Source organism: Ischnura elegans, chromosome 11 (genome assembly GCF_921293095.1).
Source record: "Ischnura elegans chromosome 11, ioIscEleg1.1, whole genome shotgun sequence".
Classification (NCBI taxonomy): Eukaryota; Metazoa; Arthropoda; class Insecta; order Odonata; family Coenagrionidae; genus Ischnura; species Ischnura elegans.
The window spans coordinates 27,515,751-27,532,481 of NC_060256.1; the positions used below are offsets into that span (position 1 = coordinate 27,515,751).

General features: G+C 40.3%; 1 protein-coding gene across 1 annotated transcript in view; it reads right to left on the reverse strand.

Moving 5' to 3' along the window:
• LOC124167549 (protocadherin Fat 3-like) overlaps window positions 1–16,731 on the reverse strand; it is a 100,821-nt gene that overhangs the window by 10,939 nt on the left and 73,151 nt on the right. Inside the window, exons 26-28 of the mRNA XM_046545508.1 lie at window positions 14,075–14,256; window positions 11,258–11,359; window positions 797–992 (exon numbers count right to left, since the gene is read on the reverse strand). Of these exons, the coding sequence (XP_046401464.1) occupies window positions 797–992; window positions 11,258–11,359; window positions 14,075–14,256 (480 nt within the window). The remainder of the gene's footprint in view (window positions 1–796; window positions 993–11,257; window positions 11,360–14,074; window positions 14,257–16,731) is intronic.

A 16,731-nucleotide genomic window follows, 5' to 3' on the forward strand; every position in this document is an offset into this window, starting at 1 on the left:
TCCTAAGGCAAATTTTGTAGTATACTAATGTTTTCCCTGTTGTGATGATTACCTGCGGAAACATGAGTGAAACCCAAATTTTAAGTACCAAAATGATGTAAAATGTATTTCCAGGAATATCATTTTTCAAAAGTTTTACTGGGGGCGACCCCCCTAGGCCTTCCCCTACCCACCCCAAAGCATATTCTTAGTTATGCCCCTGCCTTTTCGAATTGTATCCCTCCCCCAAATTTTTTTCCTGGCTACAGAAATGATTTTTATAATCTTCCAATTGGAGGAGACTAATCAAACGGGCCAATGAGAGAACAGCAGCCACAACTGGCAGGACTGAGTCTGTGTATAAGGAGGATGAGAATCTTGGACCGGTATCTTCGACCTGAAGATGCTGGCAGCAGTGCTGGTGAAACTGTTGTCATTAATCAACAACCAACGCCGTAGCACTGGAAGAATAACCTCAGCCCTAATAACCCCTTGATGGAGTGTAGAGGAAGGGTAGACATATGGTAAGCAGAGGAGTTCCCAGGAAGGGTAGAAGAAGGTTTTCTCCACGGAGTGAAGAGCGTGGGTTGAACAAGGGTAACTACCCACCATGATGGGTACTACCCTTCCTTTACCTTTCTTATATCCACCATGGGGAAGTTTATTTTTATCAGAGATTCAAAATTAGGAGGTAATTATTTATACACTGAGATCATCATTTTTGGTAATTACATACCACTTTGAATGACCCTACAAATACCCATTTTACCCGGTTAGCTACACCCTTAAATAAAGTATTATTCTATTATAAACTTACCTCTATCTGTTACTTGGACATCAAAATTTAATAACCCCGATATGGATTGCTGTGGCTCAAAGTTCAATTTCAGTTCTCCTGTTTCTCTGTTCAATATGAAACCATTCTTTTTATGAGATTCTAAGGTTCCATTAGCAACTATGGTATCATTCAATATGTCGAACGTCAGTACTTCATTTGTGTCGTTATCCTTAGCCTTTTAAGAAAAATGAAGCAAATTTAGCGTAATTAATATAAGCATAGATAATTGGTGAACTCTTTGTCACTTAAACGCAACTTTGTCACTCATGTAAATTTAATAGAGTATTCCCAAACACCTGCTACTTTCACTGATAAAAGATACCTAATTCCCATTACATATTAGTGATGGGCAGTGAGTCAGATCAAATGTGCGACTCATCAGATAGAGCTGTGAGGCAGAGAGTCTCGTTTGGTGAGACGTGACACCCTCCCCTCCGCAGACCGCACACGACTCCCTCCCCTCCGCGCACACTGCGTGCTGCAGTCGTGAGCGGTAGAAGTCCGCTCCATGCGCACACGACTCCTTTAACCATGGTCCTTAAATGCCTTTAACAAACATATTCCGTGTCAGGCTCATCGCACGTTTGTCGGGGCGAAGAGAGCACATGGCACTTTTCGCGGGTAGCCCACTGCTCACCTCTTCACGCTGCTTGAAAGATTCTCCTGATTCATTTTCTGGGTATTACTCCAAAGAATCTCATATGATCCTTATCATAATTCTCTCTCCTGCATGTTTCATGCATCGTGAAAGAAAAATGGAGGAAGATGCTCATGCAAAAGTTTTCAGCAACGGCAAATTAATGAAAATAATACAAGACAAAAATGAAAATTTGTTTCAACACTAACAACTAAGAGTAGTCAAGGAAATTAATTATGAATTTTTAACATGATCATGTAGTTTCGGAGAGAATATTTTGTGACAACAGAATTTTTTTAAATCATCTCCAAGCACAGGAGACGGAATATATTTTCTGTCTTCCATGAAAGATATTACGTATCGGCAGAAATGGTTTCTCAGTTATATATCATCTGTTAAACACTGTGACTATGCAATACTTATTTGATTTGAAATCAAAATTTCAAATTGTGATCTAGGAAATGTTGCATTTTAAATGTTCGTTCAGAAATCCCCTCCCTCACCACGTTCCCCTTTTCCTCTTTCTTCCGCTCCCCTCTTCCCCCTCTCAACTCAGAAGCGGATTGCTGAGTCGCACTGTGCGAGCGGCTCTCGGGAGTGTGCTGTGAGGCAGCTCCACAGAAAGAGTCGTTCATGCCATCACTATTACACATAAAATATTTTGGAAAAAATTTCATTTTTTTTGTACCTATTTTATATTTTTATGTCTATGGATCACTGTGCACCGCGCTGCTCTATCAACAGCACTTCTGGTCTGCCTTATTGCAGACAATGCGTAAGCTTCCCAAGTAGCAATTAATATCCCAATAACATCCATGCAACATTGTCGGCGTTAAGATATTACATCCGTGCAATATCCATGTTAATCCAATTAATATTGTGTGGAAATTCGCCGAATACCCAAAAGACCCGCCAAAGAACGTTGCAGGGATATCCAATAGTAGACATGGAGGTCCAAATTACAACATCTCTTAGATATCTTTACAACATCTAATGAGTAGATAATAGATGTGCTTATTATGGTTTTTGGTAATCCCCAGACATACAGACAAAACATGTGTGCTCTTCAATTCGATACAGAACATATACTAACTATGGATACTCTTTGGAACAACAATTTTTTAATATCACTTATGTTACAACTTGGACATCTATGCAACATTATTTTTACACCTCGTCGTAGATGTCAAAAGTTGTATCTCTATGTAACGTTTTCAAAATATTCATCGTGTAATAACAACGTGTTTTGGACATATCAACCATATTTAGATATCTGATGGATATTGTTTGCTGCTTGGGTCCACTCTAATCCACCACATCAGAGTGGAGAAAATCTCAAAAATCTGGACGAAAACCTTCCAATCAGCATATTATGTCCACGGCACATACGCTTAAAGTAGGGATGGACGGTTCCAGGATTATCTTCGGATCGGATACTTGATTTCAGGGGTTTCAAGTTATTTGACAGTATTCAAATTTTCCTCACGCATGTTTCCCTCGAATTTTGCCACTTTCTCGCTACATGCTGACTTAGGTTCCACCCGCAAATGCTTCAGTTAAGGTGAGGTAGATTTTGCTCTTTCTCGCGATAGTTTCACGCCACAGCATACGTTGAGCTCTCCTTATATCAATAAAAATGTTTCCACACAATGAAATTCATTTTTAGCAATATATCTTTAAATTAAATTGCAACTGCGCAATCTGCGACGTAATTGACAATTTTTAGTACAACATTGACTTTACGTGCGACGAGGTGCGGGAAGAGAACGAGACGACCGCTCAGCGATCTCGAAAGGAAGGGGTGGGTAGCAGAAGCGCGTAAAGGAGAGATGGAGGGGAAGGAGCGCGTTCCCTCAGTCTTTCTAGAAACGAGACTACGAATGAGGGAGTCAAGGACGAACATATCAGATCTCGCTATTTTATGACGTCGTTGCCATCAAAGCCAAGCCGGGCAAGCTACGCGATATATGGAATTGGCTTTAACAGTCCGTCTCTACTTGTTGCAGGGGTTAATGCCACTCCTTCGAAAATTGTGCTATTCGGACAATATTGCATATTAGTATAGTCTAGTTGTAGCTAGAAAACGTAGTGGCAATCAATTAGAGCTGAAAAACTAACATATCGTCAGAAATGCGTCGCGTTTGGTCTCATTCTTTTTTAATCTCGTGCATGTCATCCAATTGCCGAACCCATCGAGGCATCTTCGGGCCGAGAAAGTCACTCACCAACATAGTTACTTTTGACGTGGTTATTATCCTACGAAACTAGGATTGCCCCGATGATTATTCAATTGTACCATCCAGCAGCCATTGCTACGCGTTTGTCGGCACGTAGGCTTGCTAGTCCAAAGTGCAAGTCTACGTACCATCCAGCAGCCATTGCTACGCGTTTGTCGGCACGTAGGCTTGCTAGTCCAAAGTGCAAGTCTACGAGAGGACCCGCTCGTGATCGGCGGATGTCGGTCCAGGGGTAGATAAGAGGGTTTTTTGGACCTTCCCGGGTTAGATAGATTAAAAGGGTATGCCTAGCTTGGCTCGGGGCTGAGTTGTGGCGTGGCGACTGGCTGAGCTGGACCGGCCAGGAGGCTGGGGACATATTTGTTCATAAGAAAGGGGAATAAAGTCACTGCTTTTTATTCAGAGTGACTCCTTTTATTTCCGGCACCAGATCCTTCCATTCGAGAGACGTTCGTATTGTCGCTAATATCTCGTTCGAAGACGAGCGGGATACGACATAATAAAACTGGTGTCAGGTGTGGGGTACGCGGATTGATTGGCAGTCTTAATTGGCGTCGCAGTCGAGGACTCCATCACTCCCTGAGAGCTGTCGTCTTTGGAGAACACGGAAGGATCAACAGGAGTCGCCCGCTATCAGCCAGGAGGGAGCGTTGCCTGTGCCACCGAGGGGACCTTCAGAAAGAGCCGGACTCACCAGAAGAGAAAAAATTGTGAGTAAGCCACACTTGGTCCTCTAATTCCCCCCAATTCCCTCATTGTGTAAAGTGAAGTAAATAAGAGTGTTAAGATGGCCAACGCGGTGCTATCTTCTGAAAATGGCGATTATTGCAGTATCGCAGAAGCGATGAAAATTGTTAGTCAACCCTTTGATGGAAATAAAAGTAAATTACGGGAGTTTGTGGAAAATGTGGATGTAGTATTTGAATTAGTAAATCCCTCTCAGCATGATAGACTTTTAAAATTTGTGAAGGCGAGAATAACCGGTGACGCGAGATCAAAGTTAATGGTGCGAGACCTTACTCATACATGGGCGCAAGTTAAGGCGATTTTAGAAGAGAATTATGCAGTTAGGCGGACTCTTGACTTTTATGCTTGTGCCATGTTTAATGCAAAGCAGCACAAAGGGGAGAGTATTGCGTCTTGGGGCTCGCGCATTGATGCTATGCAAACGGAATTGCGTGACGCGGCTCGCCGAGTATCGAATGAGAGCGAAGAGGCTGGTGCCGTAGCATTGGTGAATCATTTAGCCAAGGCCTGCTTTATTCAGGGGCTGGAGAATGAGCGGATCCAAACCATAGTGCGAAGTAAAGGGGAGGCGCTGCTATTGCCAACAGCTGTAGAAGTAGCTCTAGAGGAAGAAAGCGCTATACTGTCTGCCATTGAGAGAGGAAAATCATCTGATGCTCGAAGTCGGGTACACTGCGATAATTGCGGAAAGCGGGGCCACCTAGCTAGCAAGTGCTATTATAAAAATAAGAAGCCCTGCGAAGAAAAGGGGATAAGGAAAATAGAGGGAATCAAATGCTTTCGGTGCGGGAAACAGGGGCATATGGCGAGAGAGTGCCGATATAAAGTGAGCACGCAAGGGTCCTCCTCCGCAGGAGATAAAGAAGAGATAAAAGAGGGCCAGAGAGGTTTCAACCCGAAAAAGCCTAAGCAGATACACGTCGGCAGCATATCTGGAGTCGGCGATGGAGATTCGATAACGCTGCACTGTCCTGAAAGTAAAAGCGGAAAGTTGTGTCTTTTGCTGGACACAGGTGCTGACGTAAGTTTAATAAAATCGTCAGTATTGAAAAGAGGGACAAATTATTATCCCGCTGAGAAAGTGAGGGTGAAAGGCATCACAGAGGATCTCATTGCCACAGAAGGAAGAGTAACTTTAACGCTAGAAGACCAAAATAAAGAGGCCATTTTAGATTTTCAACTCATTGATGGCTCCCGTTTCTCTCTGAGTTTTGATGGAATTATTGGAAGAGATTTACTGAGGGAATTAGGAGCTGTAATATACGTTGAGCAAAGAAAGGTGTTCATGAGAGGGTTGCAACTTGAGATGGATAAGAAAAAGAAATTTGAATGTGATCCCGTCGTGGAGCGAAGGATTAGAATCCCCGCTCGCTGTGAATGCATAGTAAAAGTACCTACTACTTCCAAAGGAGAAGGAGTATTAGCAAAGGAGAAGTTAGAAGATGGTGTGTATCTGGCTGAAGTTCTGACCAATGGGGTGGACGGAGAATGTACGGCCAGCGTAATGAACACGACCGATGAGGAGGTCGAGTGTAAATTGTCTCCAAGGGTATTGCAAAAAATTGAAATAACTTCCCAAGACGCTTCATCAAAGCTAAAAGAGGGAGGCGCCCGGAGAAATGAAATTTTAAAGAGAGAATTGCGATTAAGCCACCTTTGTGGAAGGGAATTGGAAGATTTTTTGGATTTATGTCAGAATTACAGTGATGTATTTTTCTTGCCGGGCGATAAACTAACCGCTACTACGGCAGTGGCCCATGAAATTCCTACACCATCGCGTGAAGGAAATAATGCCATTAATACACGCCCTTATCGCATCCCCGAAGTGCACAAAAGGGAGGTTAGCCGGCAAATACAAGGCATGCTGCGAGATGGAATAATTGAACCCAGTAAGAGCGCCTGGAATTCACCTATTCTGGTAATTCCTAAGAAGGAGGATGCCTCCGGCAAGCAGAAATGGAGAATTGTGGTGGATTACCGCAAATTAAATGATGTGACGGTGGGAGATGCATTTCCGTTGCCCCTCATTACGGAAATATTGGATCAATTGGGAAAGGCCAGGTATTTTAGTACATTGGACCTTGCTAGTGGCTACCACCAAATCCCTATGGCAAAAGATGATCAACACAAGACGGCTTTCAGCACGTTTCAAGGTCACTATCAGTTTAAGAGGATGCCGTTCGGATTAAAGGGAGCGCCTGCTACTTTTCAAAGATTAATGAACACCGTCCTAAGTGGCTTGCAAGGCTTACGATGCTTCGTGTATTTGGACGATATTGTGATCTTTGGCAATGATTTTCACTCCCATAATGACAGGTTAAAAGAAGTCTTTGGGAGATTGAGGGAATATGGACTTAAATTGCAGCCTGAGAAATGTGAGTTTTTAAGAACTGAAGTTAATTATCTGGGGCATGTAATTTCGGAAGAGGGCGTGAAACCCGATCCAGGAAAGGTGGAAATGATTCATAAGTTTCCACGGCCGAAAAATACTAAGCAGCTGCAGAGTTTCCTGGGATTAGCCGGTTACTACAGGCGATTCATCCACAATTTCAGTCAAATTGCGAGGCCTTTGCATGAGTTGCTGAAAAAGAAAGCGGAGTTCGAGTGGGAAGGGGAGCAAGAAGAAGCTTTCCAGAATTTAAAGGAAATTTTGATGACGGAACCGATATTGCAGTATCCGGATTTCTCTCGCCCTTTCCTCTTGACTACGGATGCCAGCAATAAGGCATTAGGAGCCATTTTATCACAAGGTACGCCGAGAAAAGACCTGCCGATTGCATATGCATCAAGAGCATTAAACAAGGCAGAGAAAAACTACTCCACCATTGAGGAGGAGTTACTAGCTATTGTTTGGGGAACACAATACTTTCGGCCATACTCATACGGCAGAAAGTTTACAATAATAACTGATCACAAGCCGTTGACTTGGATTTTTAATGTGAAGGATCCAAGTTCGAGGTTAATGCGCTGGCGAATTAAGATGGAGGAGTATGATTATGAAATCATATACAAGAAAGGGAAGCTGAACTCAAATGCGGATGCACTAAGTCGCATATGGGCGATAGAAGCCTCAGAGAACGAGTCGTCGGAGGTCGAGACTCGTGAGCAGATCAGTAAAGAGAGGAAGGAAGAAATTCTGCGAGAAATACATGATTCACCCGTGGGCGGCCACCAAGGAATGAATCGAACCTATGAAAGAGTGAAATTGTATCATAAGTGGCAAGGGATGAAGAGCGATGTGGAGAAATACATACGCTCGTGCGATAAGTGCCAAAAGAATAAACTTACTAAACCAAAAAACAAGATGCCAATGGTAATTACTCAAACGCCAGAGACAGTCTTCGAAAAGTGTAATTTGGATATAGTGGGGCCATTTCCAGTGACGTCGCAAGAAAACAAGTATCTTTTGACGTTCCAGGATGATTTGAGAAGATCCAAGATCCAGAAGGAGTTGAAATCGAGAATGCAGGAAAGTCATTTTAAGGCCAGAAAATTATTGATGGAAGCGAAGGAGAGGAACAAGACGGAATATGATAAGAATTCCAATCCTCAACTGTTTTTGAAGGGTGATAAAGTCTTACTGTTCGACGAGACGGTGAGGAGGGGGCGGTCGAAGAAGCTTTCCTCTCAATGGGTAGGACCCTTCTCGGTTGTGGGTGTTGACGGAGTAAATGTGAACATAAAAAAGGCGAAAGGAAAGGAGGTTAAGGTTCATTCTAATCGTCTGAAGTTGTTCTTCTAACTATTCGCAGGGCAAGAGGAGATGACCGTCTTACCCTTCCTGTTTTTGTGTGTGGTGACAGGGGCGATAACAGTAGATTATCTCCTAGAGAAATATGGACGAACTCTAGGGCTATGCCGACGCTGGAAAAAGATAAAAGTGTTTAATGTTAATAGATAAAAGGGGTTTATTTCGCAGTTAGCTGGGAGCAATGCGAGAAAAAGGAGAGGATTCTTCAATTTTGAGTGAAGTGAGTAAGGTATTATTTGGCACCTTAGATGATATTGACGCATCATATTATATGGACATATATCAGCCAATTAGAGAAGGATAAGTCAAAATTTCTGACTAGTGAACAGCATCATGTGACCCTAATCAAGGCGACTGTAGGCGCTGTGAATAGCACACTTGCAGACGTGCAGACCAATGAAGAAAGATTATCGAAAGGTCTGAACGAGCTGAAGGGATACGTGAATGAAGCGACTGGAGAATTAATGAACGAGACTAACTACTTAAAGCTGGCACTAACGGGTCAGGAACATGTGAGAGGACTTGCGTTTGTAATAGAGGAAGTGACCCGTAATTACGAGATTATACTGGACGCTATAATGAACGCGCGACAAGGAGTATTACAACCACAGATAGTTAGTCCAGGAGAGATCTTCAGTGTGTTCAAGAAGGAAGAGACGAAGTTGCCCAAGGAACTGTCCCTTCCCTTCCCGCCAAGTGTGGCTTACAGTAACGCTATGTTAAAATTGTTAACTTTAGATGTATTTTTGTCTAAGGAAGTTTTAGGGTATGTGCTGTATTTACCTCTTTGCAATTCATTGAGATTTAATGTATATCGTGTTTTACCCTTACCCACTTTGGTAAATGGAACTTCTAATAAGTTTATTTATATCAAGCCCCAGAAGGAATATTTGTTAATTGATAAAATGAATAGATATTATGTTAAGTTTTCAAGGGAGGAATTCTCTAGGTGCAAGAAAGTTGCAACAAATTGGAGAGTTTGCAAGCAATTATATCCATTGCAATTATTACAGCTTCACGAAGATTGCGAAGCTAAAATGATGCAGTTTATTAATGAGATTCCTTCTCTTTGTGAGCGTCGACTTGTTGGGTTAAACCAAACTTTATGGGTACAAGTAGACGCAAATGAGTGGTTGTACACAGCTCCAAAGCCGGAGAGTGTGACTATATTGTGCAATCAACAAGATCCGTATGACGTGGTGGTGAACGGTACGGGAAGGTTAACTTTTCTTCAATACTGCAAGGGTTATGGGACGGGGACTGTCCTTCAAGGAGAAATGATAGCTACAATGAATCGCACTAAGAACGATTTCATTCCCCCACTCTCCTTAACATTTGATTGCTGTAATCCAGAGCACGGGTATTCTTTGGATAAAATACATGATCATTTGCCCCTTATTAATTTGGTACAACATGTGGATGATTTAGACTATGCTAGTACTAAAGTAAGGGACCTTGAAAAAATAATTGAGAATGAGAGTCGTGAAAGAAGTAACGTAAAACATCACTTTAATATGTCAGTACTGAGCTATCTGTGTTTGGGATTCATATTTTGCTTAACTGTGTATTGCTGTTTATGTAAATGTTGCATGAAAAAATGTTGTCCAAATGCAAGAGGACGAAGAGGTGAAAGTTGCAAGGACTTGTGCATAATTTTCAAACCCAAGATTGTGAGTAGGTCAGTGGAACATATCACAACCTCAAATAGGGCTAAAGACTGTGTTAGTGGTGAAAGTGCCGAAATGATGAACCTGAGTCAAAAGGAATTAAAACCGCAAGGTTATGAGTCAGGAGAGCCCTCACTTAATAAGAGATAAACACCAGATTGCTATCTGATGCTTTATAAATAATAGTGGTAATAAAGCAATTCAAACTATTGGTAGTGAAATGTTTAGAAAGACAATTAGTTGCCAAAGTGTTTTTGCATTGTTAAAAATTGTGATGTAATCCAAACTTCTAAAGGACCTTTATATTATTGGTCATTGTTCTTTTACGCATTTTTTAAAAAGGGTATAATTTGTGGTGTATGGACTACTTGCAGTTATTTGACATATTATGGGTTCGAGAGAAACAACTTGTCGTGTTTCTCTCTTTCTAAGGGGGAAGGTGTACCATCCAGCAGCCATTGCTACGCGTTTGTCGGCACGTAGGCTTGCTAGTCCAAAGTGCAAGTCTACGAGAGGACCCGCTCGTGATCGGCGGATGTCGGTCCAGGGGTAGATAAGAGGGTTTTTTGGACCTTCCCGGGTTAGATAGATTAAAAGGGTATGCCTAGCTTGGCTCGGGGCTGAGTTGTGGCGTGGCGACTGGCTGAGCTGGACCGGCCAGGAGGCTGGGGACATATTTGTTCATAAGAAAGGGGAATAAAGTCACTGCTTTTTATTCAGAGTGACTCCTTTTATTTCCGGCACCAGATCCTTCCATTCGAGAGACGTTCGTATTGTCGCTAATATCTCGTTCGAAGACGAGCGGGATACGACACAATCTCTTGGGAAGATAATGAAACACTGACTTGCAATTTTCCACAAAAATAAAATTTAATTCGACTCGAGTTTCGATGTTACTACATCATTTTCAAGGTACAACTTGTACCTTGAAAAACCAACAGTTGTACCTTGAAAATGACGTAGTAACATCGAAACTCGAGTGGAATAAAATTTTATTTTTGTGGAAAATTGCAAGTCAGTGTTTCATTATGAATCGATTCCACTCCATCTCGCTTGATTCTTCGAACTCTTGGGAAGAGTCCAACTATGTTCCAGTCGTATTTATCCTTTTTTATTTTCCACGGTAGAAATTCTGCTATGCAACCCCTGCGAAAGCTTTTAAATAAAATAGGTAGTTCATGAGTAGGACAAGCATCGCAGAGCACCGGCGCATTCGAAGAGAGAATCGGAACTCTTTCCACCCCACTGAAGCGATTATTTAAAATTTCGGATCAAGATCCGATGTCATCCACGACTTTCCAATATATCCGATTAAGGGATCCGCGGATATTTGGATCCGAGATATCCGATCCGACCATCCCTAGTATAAAGATATAAAAACCAAGAATTAGGAATACATACCTTCAATGTAAAAATCACCCGATTTATGGCATCACCAGCAGCAATGCCTCCGACAAACGGCTTTTCTGTGAAAGATGGTGGACAGTCGTTCTGATCTATCACCTACGTAAAAAAAGACCAAAACCGTATCTTAATTGTCTGATGATGCTGGCTCCCAATTTATAATGTTTTTACATTTTTTCATTTCTTTGACGTTTGTCACCTTGTCCGGGTCAAATTTTGCGATTCAATTTCAACCCACTTTTCAAAAATTTTACGATAGCTCAAGACCGGATGTCAATGCACAATAGCTATTCCAACACTTTTATCATCATTTTAACTGCATTTCGAATGTTATTCAGAATGTATGATTAACTATGGAGATTCGTTCAAAAAATGGCCACCAAAATCCGATGATGGCGCAGCAATTATTAAAAGGAACGAGACTGATAGAAATTCATAACAGCAAATTTCTTTAGATCAAGTTTATTGAAAAATTGATTGAATAAAAATGTACTAGCAAAGGGAGAAGAAGGTGCTAATACAAAAAGAGGAGCATGTTACACCTAACTTACACCTCAATTTATACTCGACATCATAACATAATGAAACTACGAAACACAGTGAGCCATTAAACGAGTGTTACGGTGGAAAATGCGTCCTACGTTTTAGTGTGCTTGGCACGCGCTTACTAGAAGCCTGTCTTTCACATTCTCCTTCACTAACACTGGAAACGTTACACTGGTCCTTATACCCTTATATTGGCATTATTTAAATCCCTGCGTGCGCACTTTTTCTCTCCGCTGAAGAGGTGGTACATTAATGAACCGTTTATTTTGAAAGTGGCCTAACTTCATTCTTACTTAACTAACATGCTAATAAGAAAACGCTTATTATCCTGACATGTGCCAACTTTATTAAAGCAAACCTTGATAAATTTCCTTCTAATGCCACCTTCCACCATCACCACACAAGATCAAGTAATAATATACACCACAAGCAGTACTCCAGCTCCCTCTGTTTAAACTCTGTGGTACATTAATGAACCGTTTATTTTGAAAGTGGCCTAACTTCATTCTTACTTAACTAACATGCTAATAAGAAAACGCTTATTATCCTGACATGTGCCAACTTTATTAAAGCAAACCTTGATAAATTTCCTTCTAATGCCACCTTCCACCATCACCACACAAGATCAAGTAATAATATACACCACAAGCAGTACTCCAGCTCCCTCTGTTTAAAGGGTCCCAGGCATTCAGCCTCTGCTATATTTAACAAAATCCCTGACGAAATAAAAGATTGCACCTCAATTTATGTATTTAAGAACAAGCTGAAACTCCTTCTTTCTAAAAAGTGCTATTACAGCATATCCGAATATATGGAAGATAATTTGTAAATATGATAATCTCCATGATGCTAGTTGTGACATCTTATTTTGTCCATACTATTGTATTGTACTTATTATTTTCATCAATTCTTATGTATTTAGAAAAATTATTTTTATTGTTTCTATGTAAATTGTAAATCTTGATGACACATCATCATTGTATTTTTATTTGATATTATTATTAGCTTTTTTATGACGTAGCCATGCAATTGTACTTTTGCCAATCGGTGAAATAAATTATTATTGTTATTATTATTACTATCCACTTAATAAATGCCACTATTTTAACAGGAACTATAAATTTAACACCCTTAGATGCGCTTAATCAGCATGACTCATCAGTATCCTATTCGAATATCTTTAAATTCATTGAAGCGCTTAAACCCTTAAATATCTCGATTTGAAGATAAATGGAGTTAGGCCACTTTCAAAATAAACGGCTCATATACCGAATGTCCCACAGGTCGTGTGTCATTTTTGACCTCTAATTTTAGTAACTTCGTCTCGAGCAATATTCATGAAAATTGGCATACTTATGGGGATAGGTCCTAAGTTTTGTTGAGTGTAAGCAAAATTTTACAATTTTGACCTTTTGACCTTACAATGTGGGTCCGAACCAAAACTTTGAATATGCCTTATGAGGTTTCAATGCAGTGGTGTCATGGTGTCAGAACGCGCCGGAACGCCGTTCCGGCACTGGTTAACGAAAGACATAATAATCAAATGACACTTTTATCAATTTTGCTGTCTCAAAATTTCCAATATACAGGGTGTCCCATTTATCTTGACCACACGATGTAACTTTATGTCCAGATGCAAATTCAAAAATATTTGCCAAGCAAACGTTCATGAGCCGTCAGGGGGAATTAATCAGTATGACTGCCTTCCTTGTAGCTTTGTTATTTACAAAGATATGAATAGCGGTATGTCTTTTTAAATGGAGGAAATGAATTGCCGAATAAAAAATATAGGGTGCCATTTATAAAAGAAATACCGCTGTTCATATCTTGGTAAATAACAAAGCTACAAGAAGGCAATCATGCTGATTAATGTCCCCCTGACGGCTAATGAACATTTGCTTGACATATTTTTGAATTTGCATCTGGACAAAAAGTTATTTCGGGGGTTCAAGATAAATGGGACACCCTGTATATACATTCGTGACCAAAAAAATAAAAAAATGTGAATAATAACTATTAATAAAAAAAATCACACAGAGTAACATTTCAAGCTCCGTCCAACGGCATTCGGCGCCTGATGATGAGCGCATAGACGGAGCTTGAAACGTTGGCCGTTATGAAAGAATTAACCCGGTGGGAATCCCGAGAACAGTTTACCCACATAATTCGCCGGGAAAGCATCAAATCATATTTCGCAATACGCAGCTGCTACCATATACCGTAGATACCATAGCGGATACATTTCTGCTACGATTTGTTCTCACTTACAAACACAGTAATATTTAACACTCCATATCCAAACGAGTCAGCAAATGTGTCCTCCTCCGTATCGTTGTTAGATGCTGTGACTAAAACGGAATAGCTGTGCTGTTCTTCATAGTCCAGTCCCTTCACAATACTTATGGTCGCGTTTTCATGGTGCTTAATGGTAAAATGGGTAGTGTCTCCATCTGTAAAATGAAAACGACATTCCTAAATGTATAAAACCTATTGAAATTTCCTATTTCTGAGAAAAAATGTAATATAACAAAAATAAGGATTTATTCCGAAGACGACTCCTAACATCATATCTGATAATTACAATCTTTACGCTAATTTAACTGGAAAAAACTTCCAGCTTGCCGATAAACGTAATGGATATACATTTGAAAATGAAAAACAATTCTTGAGTTCAGATAGTGAAAGTGATACGTACTTGTCGGATAGTAAACGAAAAAAAGTAAGCTTTTTATTGCTGAAAGTGCCAATTGCTGTATTTTAGCTGGGAAAAAGAGTAAATTGTGCTTCCTTTGTTTACGTATTGTTTGTCCAGTAAAATATTTCAAAGATAATGCGCTACTATGAGAAGCGCAGTATATTAAGAATAACGACTGTGATATATACTTAGGGGATTTAAATCAATACTTTAAAATGAGCGTAAAGTATAAATTACAAACTAATTGTATTGCTAAGGAAACATATATTATCCGATATCAGTAATATGCCTTCCGAAACTTGTACAGCTAGCAGGAGACCATACCAAAAACAAGGTCGAAGGGCTCCGCACACAGTGCACGACCCTTGTCGGCAGGCCTTTAAATAGGTATGGGAGGCTAGGAAGAGGAGGCCATGGATCATGGACGGCTCTTAGCTAGAAAGAAAGTTTTTTTTACTAATAAAGAGTCCGTTTTCCTACGTTAAGCACACGATGTAAGTCCATTCTCCGTAGTAGTATATGGAATGCACACAAAGAAAGAAGCCTTTCAGAGTGCCTCTTGCAGTGACCAGCGATTGCATAATAAGAGTCATTCGTAGCGATGTTATTGATTTTACTTTCTGGTGATTATCTTCTTTCCCTTTTATGTCTATTATCCAGATATAAAAGTGAATGTGGCCATATCGCATCCACACGCTTGCCGCGCCGCCGCGCCGTACTCTGGGCGGCCGCGGCGGCGGCGGCCAGAACTGAAGACGACCGCACGCTCGAAAAAACGATGTAAAATTCGGGGTTGCAAGTTGGTGCAAGATTTTTCTTTAGAATCACGATGTAGAAGCTTCATAGAACGACGTCGTATAAGTCACTTGGAGGAAGTATCTACTTATTCTCTACGTTTATGTATAATAACTGGCTGAAAACAGGCTCCGCCATTTTGTCATATATCTATGGTTAATGATGAAACAAAACCTTTGAAACCCCCTAATGAAATAAAAAGAAGTGCTAATTAAGATGGTATAACAGTTTTGTCGATAAAACTATTCATGGAACCACTGCGCGAGAATAAAGTTGGCAATTTTCAGAAAAAATCGAGGGTGGTCGTTTTTTTGCCTAATTTGTTCAACTTTGACCTCAAATATATTGTTAACGTGAAGACACAGAAAAGGTATAATCTGGCAAGTTATGCACAATTTATTTGAAAATATTTATGCGAAGTTGCAACTTCTTAGCTCAAAAAAATCGTTTTTGAGGTTTTGGCCAGCTTTTTTTTTATTCTAGCCCACTGTGCGTCGGCAGCGATGGAGATTGACGAGATAATCCGGATGAAATCCCAAGAAGTTATTGCCATATTTTACTCCTGATATTCGTAATAATTCGATGGAAGAATAGCGATTTAAACATTTCCGTTCCACTATACACTTCGAATTTGTCCATCTCTCGAGAGCTGCATTACGACCCTCGCTGAGATTCTGTCATTAAAATGTTTTCTTGGATAAATATAACTATCAATGTTCCATTTTACGCCAATTTCATAACATTTTAAACAAAAGGTGAGTGAATAAACACAATTACGAAGGTAGTTCAATAAGTCTTTGGAAAAAGTTATAAAAAAATTATATTTTGTCAATTGTTTTATATTTTTCATTATAGTCTTCTTTTAGCCGTATACAATTTTTAAAGCATTTTTAGCCGTCCAAAAAAGTAGAGTTTCGGGATAACCTCAAAATAGGCTTTGGTTTGGGCGATGACATCTTCCTCAGACGCAAACCTTTGTCCGCAAAGCCATTTATTCAAGCTTTGAAATTATTAAAAGTCGCCGGAGGCCAAATCTTATGAATGCGGTGAATTTTGTAATAATTGAAACTTTAAATCTGTAAATGCGATGGTGGGTGGCGTAACATGGTGGAACTCCTTCATGATGCACAAAGGGTAAGAAAAAGACTTTGCTGTTCCACAAAATAAAATATATTTGCGACCGGTTTCGATATGGCGTATGGCCAGTTGATGATATTCCGTATCGAAACCGGTCGCAAATATATTTTATTTTGTGGAACAGCAATGTCTTTTCTTACTCTTTGTGCATTTAAATATGTAATTTTGACTATTGGCTGTGAACAGGTGTGCAGCCGTGCACTGTCTTGTTGAAGGAAGAAATTTTTTGCTTCAAATGAGGGCGCTTTTTTATTTCTAACATAAACCGGTCCAATAACGATGCCTACTACTATTCTGT